The sequence below is a fragment of the Populus trichocarpa genome, chromosome 16, assembly GCF_000002775.5.
Source record: "Populus trichocarpa isolate Nisqually-1 chromosome 16, P.trichocarpa_v4.1, whole genome shotgun sequence".
In the NCBI taxonomy this organism is placed as follows: domain Eukaryota; kingdom Viridiplantae; phylum Streptophyta; class Magnoliopsida; order Malpighiales; family Salicaceae; genus Populus; species Populus trichocarpa.
In genome coordinates, this window is record NC_037300.2 from 10051525 (window position 1) to 10065314 (window position 13790).

A 13790-nucleotide genomic window follows, 5' to 3' on the forward strand; every position below is an offset into this window, starting at 1 on the left:
TATGTATGTGGTGATCTTATACGAGCACAAGTAAATTTACATATGCATAAGCTTTTATTTTCTTCTATTTTCTTTCTCTTCTTTAAAATTGCAATTGTTTTCATTGTTTAATAAAAATATATATGAAAATATACATATTATCTCTTATGTTTTCAATTGTTTTAAAATCTTTGTATTTGATTATAATAAACATGATATAAAATAAATAAAAAAACATTTATAAAATATAAAACACTCATGTGAGTCAACTAGTTATTATTAATATAAATTATGGATAGAATTGAACCAACACAAGATATTAATAGTATAAATTTTTAATATAGAGTTGATATAAATGGTATATTTATATTGTTGATAGTTTTTAAAGATCCAATAATGAAATGATTTTAGTTTCGATACACAAAAATTTATCTAACAACCTTCAATGATGGATTAGAAACAAAATCAATTTATGAAAAAAATGTTTAGGATGAAATTGGTTCTTTTTTGTTAGTTTATATGAAATAGAAATGCACAAGTAAATTACAATTTAAAGAAACGAATAAATTAAAACAAGCAATATAATAATAAAACCCGAACCCGGTTCATCTTAAAATATTTCGGTCCGGCTCAGATAAAAAATTAAACCGGAAACGAGATTGACAAAACTGTTATATAAAGTGATCCTGGTCTCTTCTTCTCCTCTATCCAGAATCCTGAAGATTTTTTCTTTCTATTTTTGAGCAACTCTGTTATTATTTACCAAAGCAGCAAGGTCGACACTCACTTACAAAATGGCCATTAAATCACAGTTAATTACAGGATTAACCCTGCCAATGCCACACCCTCCTTATACTTCTTCAAGCTCCAACAACAACGGTAACAATAATACTACTTTATGTATGGTGAAGAGGAGGACCCTCACGACGTCGTTTTTCAATGGTGGAGGTAGGTACTTTACTTTTTTCTGCCGTATGTGTTAATGGGCATCCGTTAGTTTTTAGTTCCTAAATTTAATCTTCTTTTTTTTTTCAGTCCTTTTTGCGTCAAAGCTTGGTGCTTTATAGTGTTAAATGTGAATTGAGGAGACCCAGATGCGATAATTGACTGTTTCTGATGTTAGTTATACGAGCGAAGGATTTTTTATTTTAGTTTTTTGTCGTTCTTGGATTTTTTAATTCATAAAAATATACACACGGAGAAGCAATTGTTAGTTTAAGAGTGCTAATTGTGTGGTGTGCCCAATTGTTTGTTTTTGAAGCTGGTTTCTTTTAGGGGGTGATATATAAGGAGACCCTTTTGGATGAATTTGTAATATCTACGGTGGAGTGTTGTGATTGCGAGGAGGGATTTTTGTAGGGGCTGATTGTTCAAAGTCCAATGAATTCATCTGAGTGTTGCAAGTCACAAGAGTTGATGGGGTTGGCTGTATGGATATTGTTGTCCTTTTTGTTCGGTTTAGGGCTGAATGCTGTTTGTGAGCTTTTGTTACAAGAAACTTTAGTAATTTGATATAGATCTTTAATAAATTTAAAAACGTTGATGAGGCAAGCATAAGAGAGTAGCTCTATATAAATGTCAGCAATCTGGTTCTGAATACACATGAATGCATTTGGCGCTTCACTTGTGTGTTTAGACACATATTGATCTCTTTGCTGAATTAATTTTGCTTGCAGTTGAAGCTCTAAAAGTTGCTAGGATAAGGACCAGTCTATCCACTCGGTCCCAATGTTACAGACAAGGTGGAGGTGCTCTTGGCACTTGCATGAACCTTTTTGATCGGTTTGGTAGAGTTGTGAAGGTGAGATCTTGGAGTGTTCATCCATGTTTATGTAATGACTCTCTGGTCATTTTTGACCACCATCGCTGATAATTTTATACTTTTTCTACATTAACCTACATGGTTTAATTTTCTTCTGTTACAGTCATATGCCAATGCAATCATAAGTTCCTTTGAAGATCCAGAGAAAATTCTAGAGCAGACAGTACTTGAAATGAATGATGACTTAACAAAAATGCGTCAGGCCACAGCACAAGTAATTTATCTTGCATTTATTTCCTTCTTTAATTACTATTGGTTCTTTCTTCCCTGTTCTCTTCATCTTTTCTCGTACACTTTCTATCATTTTTGTTACACACACACACACACACACTTTTTAATACACTACGAGAGTATAATATGTCAAGCATTTAACCCCAAATGGTAGTATCATTAATAGACATAAAATTTCTAGGCTTCTCAATTTTGTGCTAATGTGGAATTTCTTTATTCTTCCCCTTTTCCTTTCTAATTTTCTTCTTTTTACGTTTTATTTAGGTTCTGGCTTCTCAAAAAAGGTTGGAAAATAAATATAAAGCTGCACAACTAGCTTCTGAAGAATGGTAAACCATGGTTGGAGCTATTACTACCAGCAAGTGACAAATCAATTAGATTCGTTACATGATTGCTTTCTTGTTATAGAAATGAAGCATTATTTTGCACCATGTAGGTACCGTAAGGCACAACTTGCCCTTCAAAAGGGAGAGGAAGACCTTGCACGTGAAGCTCTCAAGAGGCGTAAAACGTATGCTGTAAGTTGAATCTTCCTGAACGAGAATGCATGGTGTCTGAAATTGTCTAGTTCTAGATTGCGCTTCATACCAAGTACCTCTGCCTTAGAAAGCAAGAAAGATACTTGGTTAACCATCTAGTAGGTGGTCCAGTGGTAAGAGCTTGGGACTAAGGGGTTTGCTCCCCTTCTGGTTTCAGGTTCGAGCCCTGTGGTTGCTAATATTGATGGCCACTGGAGGCTTACCTGGTCGTTAACTTCAGGATCCGTGGGGATTAGTCGAAGTGCGCGTAAGCTGGCCCAGACACCCCACGTGAATCAAAAAAGAATAAAAAAAGAAAGATACTTGGACTAAAGGTCCACTGGTATCATACAAGGTGAACAATGCTAAATGTTACTGGATTGGCATTCAAGCCTTATCAAACTGCTGACAAAAAGAGATGGGGAGAAAGAGACAGAAAAGAAAAAAACTGTTCTTTTGAAATAACAGTCCATACGCATCCCCAGTTTGTGGGTAAAATGGGAACCTCCCTGTTAGTTCATCATAAGTTTCCTAACTGCATGATTGTCAACTTTTGTTGTTTCTTTTTATTACTGCTTTAATATATTGAGCTAACAGAGAGTTATTCAATCTAGCTTGTTAATGATGAGATGTTGTCAGTAACTAACAATATCTTCTATTTCCTTAATTTTTTATCCGTGCATAATTTTCTAGCTACTTTTTCTATGAGCATCCCCAGTTTGTAGAGATACTAGGATAGGAGGCTTTTGATGAGTATTGTTACTTTGTTACTTCTGATAAATTATGCTTAAACTAGAAGAGCAAGTATTTTAGAGTGATGTTACTCAAGTCAATTCCCTCTTCTCAAGTAAATTCTTATTAGCTTCAAAACAACAAACGTATTCCCTCGTGTTTTCTAAGTTATGTTACCTCTAAAATAACAAATGTGGAAGTTGCTGTTATTTGTTGTTGAGAATTCAGCTGTGAGTGTAAACAAAGAATTGAGTAGATGTTGCAAGCTGCATGTGCAAATGTTGTCACAGTTATAAAGGAATCCTTTAGAAAGTTAATTTTTCTGTTTTCGTTTTTTGCAGGATAATGCTAATTCTTTCAAAGCTCAACTTGATCAACAGAAAGGTGTCGTTGAGAATCTCGTCTCTAATACTCGGGTATGCTTGTGCCATTGGAGTGCTATTTCCATACATCTATGTTATTTTCATTGAAGCGTTTTCCAAAGCTCAATTTTCCTTTCCTTTCTTTCCACTATAAACCAAAGACCTGCTTTTAAACCATGCTTGAGGTTCTCTGTTTTAGGATTTTGTTTGGTGTTGAGGCTGACTAACATTTTTTAAAAAGATGGTTTTGGTAAAATATTTCAAATTTACTTGGCCATATTTCGTGCTGTTTCCATTCTACCTTTTGGTTTTCATCCTTTTGATAGCTACTGTGATATACTAATGACCTTGTTGTAAGTTTTCTGTGTAGCTTCTGGAGAGCAAAATGCAGGAGGCAAAATCAAAGAAAGATACTCTGAAAGCACGTGCTCAGTCTGCAAAGTTGTCTCTACCCCCAGTTCCCCTCTCAAAGTAGCATTGTTTCTTTAAGTGTGTTACCTTTCTGATGCTTGCTTTGTTGTGCACTTCTGTGTTCCTGTAGGACTACAACCAAAATGAATGAAATGTTGGGAAATGTTAATACAAGTAATGCACTTGCAGCTTTTGAAAAGATGGAAGAGAAAGGTAAAAGATTTAGATCTAGTCTCTTCATCATTGTTCTATTTCGTGTGCATTTCCTGTCTTCCTTGGACTTTGACAGGGTCCGGTAATATCTGCTGGAAGCAGGACATTGTGACATGAGTTATGCCAGTGTTTCTAGAATCCACTTACACGTAGACATCACCTTATATGCTCATAACTGTTTTCCTCTATTTCCATTTCAGTCTATCCAAAACTCATGCTACAATCTTTCTTTTCTCTTGTCATTTGAATGATCATGTCTCCAAATTGAATTTTTCTAGCTGTGACCTGGATACTTATCTAGGATGTCTGTTTAACTTTGCCAATTCTTTTCAAGTATATTGATGCTTATATAACCATGTTTTTAGTCTCCACATGATTACTTCTCTGTATCCTCCTTTAAAATGGCTGATAAAAAAACTTCCGCTGTGTTTCTTGTGCATCATCCGAAAGTTGTACTCCCAGCATTTTCAAGTGCCTGTTTCCATTTCTGCCTATTTGGGCCTGTACTCAAATTTATGAAAATGATTATTTTTTTTCTGATACCTATAATTTTGGATATTAAGCCCCTATTCCTTATATCACTGGTTCCTTTATTGAATAATCAATAGAACCATAAGTTGGATACTGTTTATGGTTATTCTACCTTGGCATTGGTTACTAGAAATGATGCTTGCAGTGGGACATCTGGATGCCTTGTTAATTATTGGATCATTGCAGTGTGGATTACCATTGGCACCTAACTGTATCTAAGATCCCCCCCCCCCTCTCTTGATAGTAATGGCAATGGAATCAGAAGCTGAAGCTCTTGGCCAGTTGACTACAAACGAGCTTGATGGAAAGGTATCTGTTATTTTTGTCCTTCAACTATTGTTTATTTGTGTGCCCTTTATAATTTTGAAGAATGTTAATGAGCTAAACCATTCTCTGTCCAATTCTCCCTCCATAAATTGTTGGAAACATCAGCGTTCGCTTTTGTTGATCCTTGCATTATCATTGAGCAATGGGGTGGCAACTTTTTATTTATTTATTTATTAATTTTGAATCATTAGTTAAATTATTCTAAATGCTAAATACAAAGACATACAGGCATGTCCTGACTTCCACAACTGATTTTATAAAACTATCATGTGCATACATGCACATATTTGTACAATTGTGATTGATTTCCACCATGCCAAATCACACTCAAGATGCATGCAGTCAGGTCCTATTTAAAAGTCCATGAATTTAGCCAATTTAATTGAATTTAAATTCATTTTCTCTACTTGTATTTTTAGAGCCAAATTTAGTTATATAGAAATGAATTCAATTGTGATTAACATGATAGAGAAGATGGATTGGCACTTGCCTTTGCTTTTTTTTTTTTTTTTTTGGGTTTTCTAATTTTGCTTCCTTTCTGCAGCTATGGCTTATTCTTTCTCCCTTCCTATTTATTACCTCATGACCAAAGGCGGTTCTTGAGCCCCTTTCTAAGAACGCGACTTCTTTGGCCCTTGATGGGCTGAAAATTCATTGGAATAGAATCCAATGAAATCATTTTACCCCTTAAAGCTAAAATGCATGGTAGCTGACTTCAAGCTTAGTTTCCATTCAGTGCATAAATGCGACAAATGATGTATAATTAAAGGGTAGCTATTAACGTAGACTATTGGGAATAACAAAGATAAATTCCTTATTTGGGTATCATCAGGTGAAAAAGATTATTTGTTAATCGTGCTTATTAACCTTCCATAAGAAATGTTTACTGGTGAAACTTGAGAGGTTAATTCAAAAGTAAAGGAGCTCTAACCTTTTGCTTGATTGATCTATTTATTCACCAACCTCTTCAGTGGGACAGGGAAAATGATGTTGATTCTAAGATGATGGAAGATTTGTGATTTTGTTTTTTTTATTTTTATTTTCTTACAAGTGTTTTGGACAGTGCTCAAGGTTGATGCCCTTATAAGGTGATGTCCCTCTCTTAGTATAAAAGATACACCTGAAGGATATAGTGAGTGAAAACTAAAATATTGTGAGACCATGACCATGGAGGCTATAGATACCACCCAATTGATGGAAAGATGCTTCCCTTTGTCTTGGAACTTTTCAACCTTCCAGTGCCAAGGGAAGCTGATGGAGATTGGAGTTGCATGGTTATCTTTTACTCTAGAATTAAATGCAGGGAGCACCTTTGGGTGATTCTGGCTTGTGATAGTATTAATCAGTGTATGCTGTGAATATTTTAGATTTGAAAGGGAGGATTATCATCCACTACTAATATCCAACAAAACAGTTCTTGAATAGTTATTTTATTGTCTGGTTTAGTTAATGAGGTGCCGTATGATTTTCTACATCTTGAAGCTTGCTCCATTCTTTCAAGGTATCCATGATAATTTGAAGAAAGATAAACATGATTCACATCATAGTTCTTATTGGATGTAAAAATTTTCAACATGCCTGAAGAGGATCTTAGACAGTAGAAACTACTTTTTGAGGCATTCCTTGTTAGATACACTTTTTTTTTCTGGTTTATGAGTAGGTCCTGCTCTGTTAGTGTAGTTGAATCCTTTGATGACATGGAGAATGGAAGCCAATTTTTCAGATAGAGCCAGTGCCATCCTTCACTCAAGAATAAGTTGACTGTTTCTACATATATTGAGAGGGTGTTTTTTTTTTTTTTTTCCCTGAAAATAAGTGTCCATGGTGGTTTCTTCTTCTGAATAAAACTTCTGTAGATATATGATGGTTTTCAGTTAGGCTATTTCAGTCTTTTATTCATAAAAAAATCAATATGTTTTGCTTTTATAGTTCTAAGTCAAGCTAGTGTCAACTTAATGTAGCAGTTTTATTTACTCTATTTGTCACTCAGGCACTGTTCATTGAACATGGCCTTTTTCCCTTTTGTTTTCTTTTTTCAGCTTAGATATATTTCTTACGACTTATGGCACGACTCTTCTATGGTTTGGGTTTAATGTTTCTAGGTTCTGGAGTCTATTTCAGGCTGTAGGTTCTGTCTTATGAAACAATGGATAGTATTGAGAATTTTATGTTTTGAGACTTTGCTGTAAACTTGGTACTGAGGTCTTCTCTCCTACTCTTAGATTAGCTTCATCTTTCCATATTTGCTATCTGTTCTTCATGTCCCCTCTTTTTCCAGCAGTCCACTCACTCTGCAGCCGAACTATGACCATATCTGAACTGTACATTAAACATTATATTTCTGCCCAATTTTAACTCCAATTCCTACATAAAACAAACTGCTGATCATCCCGATCTTAATACATTTGAAGTAGTGCTTTTAACCTTGCAATTGGTGGTTTATTTCCGGAAATCAGATTTCTTTGTGATCCTTGCCATTTTTTGTGTTTCATTGTCTATGCAGTTTGCGTTACTTGAAGGGTCATCAGTTGATGATGACCTTGAGAATCTGAAGAAGGAACTAGGTGGTAGCTCAAAGGTATGCCTTACCCAACTTACTAGTTTATGAGAAAAAAGGCACTGTAAGACTTTCTTGTCAAAAATAATTACCGTCAGAATCTGTTGTCAAGTACATAAAAAAAATTCTTATCCTGGTATTCATTCTGAGGATGACAACCATAGAACCAGGACAAGGAATTATGCGGTTTGCATTATTTTGGACTGCAATAATTTCTGTATACAAGATAGAGGTAGTACTGTGAGGAGGAGGAGAAAAGATTGTTGATGGGTTTAAAGCTTATTTTGTGAATATCTCTCGTTGTAAAATTCGTGTAACTTCTATTCCCTTTGTCTTCTTTGAGAACACTTATTTCTTTGATTCTCTGGAACAGAAAGGAGAACTTCCACCAGGAAGAACAGTTGTCACCAGCTCAAACAATTCATTCCGAGATCCTGACATAGAGATGGAGCTCAATGAGTTGAGACAAAAGAGAAAGAACTTTTAGAGTACTTGAAAGTACAATATTGGATCAGGTCTTGTTTTGCCAGCAAATTACTATGTAAAGGCCAATAGAAAATCGTTGTATAGTTGAGACAAATTAAAATAAAACAAGTTTTGTTGAATGGGTTTGATGTTACCCACCTTGTCAGATTGCAGTTGTAATATATATATATATATATATTAGAGATGATTTCTGCAGATGCCACCCTAGCCGCAGTGTGAACTGGGGCCATCGAGCCAATAGTTGGTTGTGCCCAACACGGCAAATTCTTAAGCACGTTCTATTGAGCTTATATGGTCATAAGCTTCGAGCCTTCGACCAGGAACATGCCGGAGAATGAGGCATGTTCTTCGTAATGCTAAACAAGGTATGGGGCTGATTGCTCATGCATCGCCTGATTGATCCTCTGTAAGAGCATGGTTAACTACGCTGTTTGTTTTTGTATTTTGAAAGTGTTTTAAAAAAAAAATTATTTTTATTTTTTTTTTATTTTAAATTAATATTTTTTTTATATATATTTTCAAGTAAAAAATATTTTAAAAAATAACCGTAACTATTAGATTATTAACCAGGCTTGCATTGAATCGCTGAGTTGGTTCAGTCGGGAGCAAATGCTTTATGCAATTTTGAATCAAACAGCATAGAAGTAATGCAAAAGAACAATCCATATAGAGAATAATACTGCAGAAAGAGGAGTCTCAAATTAAGTAGAACTGTGTGGTTTGAACAACAAATGTGTCGACTTAACCTTATAGGTAGACTTGTCAATCCAACCAAAAAAAAAAAACATTGGTTAAGCAACCAAATCCTGAACTAAATTGAAAAGACTCCAATAATCTTCTCCTAGTATCACAACATTATCTTCTACACATGGAAGTGACATGCAATTGTTAGTCTCATAGGATAATTACCAATTTGTTATTACATTTCTCATAGTTTTTAGACCCGATCCAGTCCAAAGTCCGGGTTCTGGGTTTTGACCGGGCCATCTCGGGTCGTCCAGGTTAATTTTTTTTAAAAAAAATCAAAACGACGTCGTTTTAGTAAAAGAAAAAACAAAAGTCAACGGGTTGCAACCGGGTTTTGGCCGGGTCATACCGGGTTTTTCATTCCCCTATTTTTTCCTCAACCCAGCCCGGTTCTAGTCCCTGGTCGGCCGGCCGGGCCGAGCCGGGTTTTAAAACTATGACATTTCCAACTAAGTTTGGATATATTTTCCTTGAAAAAAATATCAAATTTATGTTTTTTTAGTATTTTTTTTTAATGATTATGATATGATGATATAAATAAGAAAAACTTAAAAAAATTATTTTAATTTCTTTTAAAAAAATTATTACTTTTAAAAATTCCCATATACTACTATAACAAACACTGTCAATTTATGTGTGAATTACCCCATCCTTGTCAAAATGAGATTTCAAAATCTTGTGCTAGAATGCGACCGGGCCCTACCAATAGGCAGTCCATTTGACACATTCAAACTTACAAAGTCCATGCTTGTTCTCGTCTAGCAAAGCACAATATCTTACACGTTAATACACCAAGTACAGCCTGCGTATAACTGATTCAACACCTTTACCCGTAAGCCTTTGAAACCCCACCAAAAACCCTAAATTTTTCAAGAGTCGAATTAAGTCCACGCATACCGTTCAACCCTCTTCTTTCTTTCTTTTTTTCTTTGTTATAAATACTATCAGCCACCTTCATTTCTCCACACACTAACAACAAGCACTCAAAAGCTCCAGCTAAAGAAATACACACGTACGAGGACAACTTTCTTGCTGTATTTTCTGAGGCAGTTTCAGACCATGGATTTTGCAAAGAGGAGCTATCCTTTAATCCTTTTTGTCATTTTAGTTTCTGCTTTAAGCCAGCAGCTGTTTTGTGTGCAGGCAACAAGGGTTTTGCCAGGGGAACTTGCAGGTGCAAATCATCTGGAGACATACTCTTCAGTTTATGAGAAGACGAAGAACAACATGGCTTGTTGGCTCGGACGGCTGGCATCAGGACCCAGTCCTAGAGGCCCTGGTCACTAGTTTCATTCATGATGAAGTCTTATAACAAATATAAGATTTTGGGTTCTACAAAACTTGTAAGGTGGTTTTTAAGGTGGTACTTACTGTAAGAATGTATTTAAAAAACTCGTACATGAACTCCAATTCTCGCAAATTTATTTATGATATTCGCAGGTCATCTACCTGGATACCAGCTCTCCTAGCATAAAAATATACCATAGTCACGAACCCTTTTCTCTCTTTCTTGGTTTACGACAGTATGCATGAATAAGTATATATTATTGAAGTATTTATGCTTTACCATTCAATCACCAAAGGTATGTTAATAATTGTGTATCTACTTCGTACTTCCTATAATATAACTTATTTGTCTAGGCAATGTTCGTCTGCTCTATGACGTTAAAGAAATTAACTTCCCAACTTTGTTTGTGGTTCATAGCTTTCAAATATCAGGATAAGATTAGGCAAGATGCTCACTCGCTGCCATGGGCAGTCTTTTCACTTGTTAATCGAGTTTGTTTTCACAAAGGAATTGTGAAAGGGAAAGAAAGTGGCGAGGATCAAATATAAAATTAATGAAATGGCAAGCAAAACGTAGTTTTATGGAAATGGTTTGATTGCAGTTCTAGAAGTAGTTTGAGTTGTGACAGGGTTATTCATAATAAGCATGCATTTTTCAGCAAACTAAAAGCAAGTAGTCATATGCTGAATTAAGGAGTTGTGCTTGGAGGACTCAGTTGTTAATGGTTGGAGATGGAAATGTTGATGTTGTGAAGCAACAATCATATGGAAGCATTGTCAAAAGAGATTACAAGCTGACTTGAGCCCTCGCAAAAACATGGTGAAGCAGTTTCACAACAAGTATTACAGCTAAATAAAGATGACAACAATTAAGGCAAAAAATAATGGAGAAGATTAAAGGGGTAAGAATTCGATGGGTGGTAACTGGATGCAGAATCATGCAAAGAGAGAGTAAATTGAAACAAAATCGAAAACAATGTGATTAGTGCTTGCTGCTTATCAAACACGAAAGTGAAGGAAAAAAATTGAATTACAAATGAATGTCACATGGCACTGTAAAAGGATTTTCTGATTCTGCATCATGTTCAACAATTGCATTGTCAGAAACCAATGAGAGGGAAACTTAACAGAATGATTCAAAAATATAAAAAGAAAGCAGATTAAATAGAGCCAATATCATCTTGCACGTAACCAATTTGTTTGTCAGCTAAAAATGTAAAAGGAAAGCAAATTCAACATAGCCAATAAAGTATGATGAAACAAAAATCTTACATGTAAAGAGGGGGTCAAGGGGCACAAGGTGTAGGCGTTTTGAAGGAAAGCAAGTGCCAATGTTTGATTCATTCAAGGAGGAAGTGGCAAAACTTTGCATGATAAAGATTGAACACGAAAGATTTTTCTGGAAATTATAGAAGAATGATCCTGCCAATAATTTAGTATGTAGGTATAAAGCATGTGTAAGCAAGTAAATCTATGTTGTAATGATTGTCGAGGGCATGAAATGCCAATGTGCATGGAGTGTAGTTGCATAGGTTGTAAAGATAGTTTTAACACATTTAATCTATGTTGTACAGATATATTGTAAAGTCTTTTTAAATAATAATTTAAATTATATTTTTAAATTTTATCTAATAATTTAAGTTTTTAAATTGAATTAATTTTTTAATATAATATTAAAGTTTTAATTACTGAACAGTTATGAATTCGAATATCACCATATATATATTTATATAATAAAAAAATTAAATATAAAATAGTATGAAATTGTATAAATTTTAAAAACTTTTACTTAAAAAAATATATTAAAAATAATATAAATTATATTTCAAAACTTTATTATATCACTTAAATTTTTAAATTAAATTCATTCTTTACACTTCTATCATTCAATGATTGAAAAAGTTCCACATCGATGATCAAACATTGCGAAGGGAAAGTACCTCTGACAATAATTATGGTGAGGAACGTTTTCACTTGGTTGTTGGACTCCCTCCATCGTCTGTCGTGGAAGAAACATGCTCTCTGGGTCAGTCTCCTTCATCTAGTACGCTGCCTTGACCATCATCAAAGGGTCAAAGCTGGCTGAGAAGGATTCAACAAGAAGGAGATGTATCATGTTATGAGCAGCGGGGAAAAAACAGATAAACAATTCAGTGGAGTCATGAATAAAAATGATAGAGAAAAATATAAATTATATCTTGGAATGTTATTTAACAGTTAAAGTTATTGGGTTGAGATGGTTCTTTGACATGGTATCAGAGCTTTAATGACCAAGCGGTCACGAGATCGAATTTCATCATCCCTATTTATTTGATAAAAAATTAAGCACAAGATAAAGTGAGCATGTGCAAGTTTCAAGTATAAATGACTTTCACTTGAAGGGGTGTGTTAGAGAGTAATATAAATCATATCTTGGGACCTTACCTAACAACTTAAACTATTAGGTTGAGATGGTTCTTTGACAAAAAACGTTTGATTTTTTGGTGCATTAATTTAACAAAACAGGAAAAAAAAAAAAAAGCAACTCTTTCACCTATGTATGTGCTTAATAGTGATAAATTTATTTCTAAAAAAAGTAACAGCTCTTTCATTTCCTCTCCATTCTTTTACATTTCCTCCCACGTACGTCCATAATAACTAATAAATCCCATCTCCTTATTTTATTCCATGAAAAAGAAAAAAAAAAGAAAAAAAAAAAGAGGAATCAAAAGAAAACTTGAGCAACCAACCCTTCCTCAAAACAAACCAAACAAAGAGAATGAACGTAAAGGAGAAAAGGTACTCTCCATGATCATACAAAGTGAATAGAGAAATTTAGCTTCAATATTTGCTAAACAAACTCTTTAGATACTCAGTTATAAGTAGATTGTTAAGAAGCTGAAAGGAAATCCTGTAACAACCTCATTTTTAGAATACAATTCCACGAAATTTCCTTTTATGGTGATGCAAAAGCAGGGTAATGTTTTTTTTTAACATACATTATTGAATTTCCAGCAAAATTTCTTCTATACTTGGACTGTATCAAGTTATCAACATCTTCATACAAATCACAAATCAATTCTACAATTATAGTTCAACCATCCTGAACTAAAGAATAATATATATTTATTTTCAATGAAATATAAAAGTGTAGGTAATAAATAATTAACTCGAGATTTACATATATGCTTACTTAAATAATACAATAAAAAAACACTAAAATTTAGAATATGAACATTTTTAGAGTTTCATCTTAGACCCCGTTTGTTTGCTGGAAAGTAGTTTTCTTTTGGAAAGTGAATTAGGAAAGTGAATTCCAGGAAAGTGAATTATTTTTCGATGTTTGGTAGTGTAATAGAAAATAAGTTGGAAAATATTTTCCAGTGTTTGGTTATGTCATGGAAAATGAGCTGGAAAATAACTTATTAATATTTTATTTTTTTCAAGTTTATTAAAATAATGAGGAACAAATCTTACAAATTAAAAAGTTGAATGAGAATGAAATTGAAAAAAAAATATAATTTCATAAATTATCTCAAATAAAATAAATAATAATCAAAATAATAGAGATCAAATCTAAAAAATAAAAAAATTGAAAGATAAAGAAA

General features: G+C 34.0%; 1 protein-coding gene across 1 annotated transcript; it reads left to right on the forward strand.

Annotated features, from left to right (window-relative positions):
* The first annotated feature begins 675 nt into the window (after positions 1 to 675).
* Positions 676 to 8314, forward strand: LOC7468808 (membrane-associated 30 kDa protein, chloroplastic). The gene is made up of 11 exons (XM_002322877.4): positions 676 to 927; positions 1656 to 1780; positions 1905 to 2015; positions 2297 to 2361; positions 2469 to 2550; positions 3624 to 3698; positions 4015 to 4085; positions 4186 to 4268; positions 5044 to 5108; positions 7630 to 7704; positions 8057 to 8314. Exons 1-11 carry the CDS (start codon positions 774 to 776, stop codon positions 8168 to 8170), a joined length of 1020 nt encoding a protein of 339 aa, XP_002322913.1. The 5' UTR covers positions 676 to 773; the 3' UTR covers positions 8171 to 8314.
* The last annotated feature ends 5476 nt before the right edge of the window (positions 8315 to 13790 follow it).

Coding starts and splice junctions, on each gene's coding strand:
- LOC7468808 (XM_002322877.4), top strand. CDS start 774: ATGGCCATTAAATCACAGTTAATTACAGGATTAACCCTGCCAATGCCA. Junction 2,016..2,296: donor TGCGTCAGGCCACAGCACAA/GTAATTTATCTT, acceptor CGTTTTATTTAG/GTTCTGGCTTCTCAAAAAAG. Junction 3,699..4,014: donor ATCTCGTCTCTAATACTCGG/GTATGCTTGTGC, acceptor TTTTCTGTGTAG/CTTCTGGAGAGCAAAATGCA.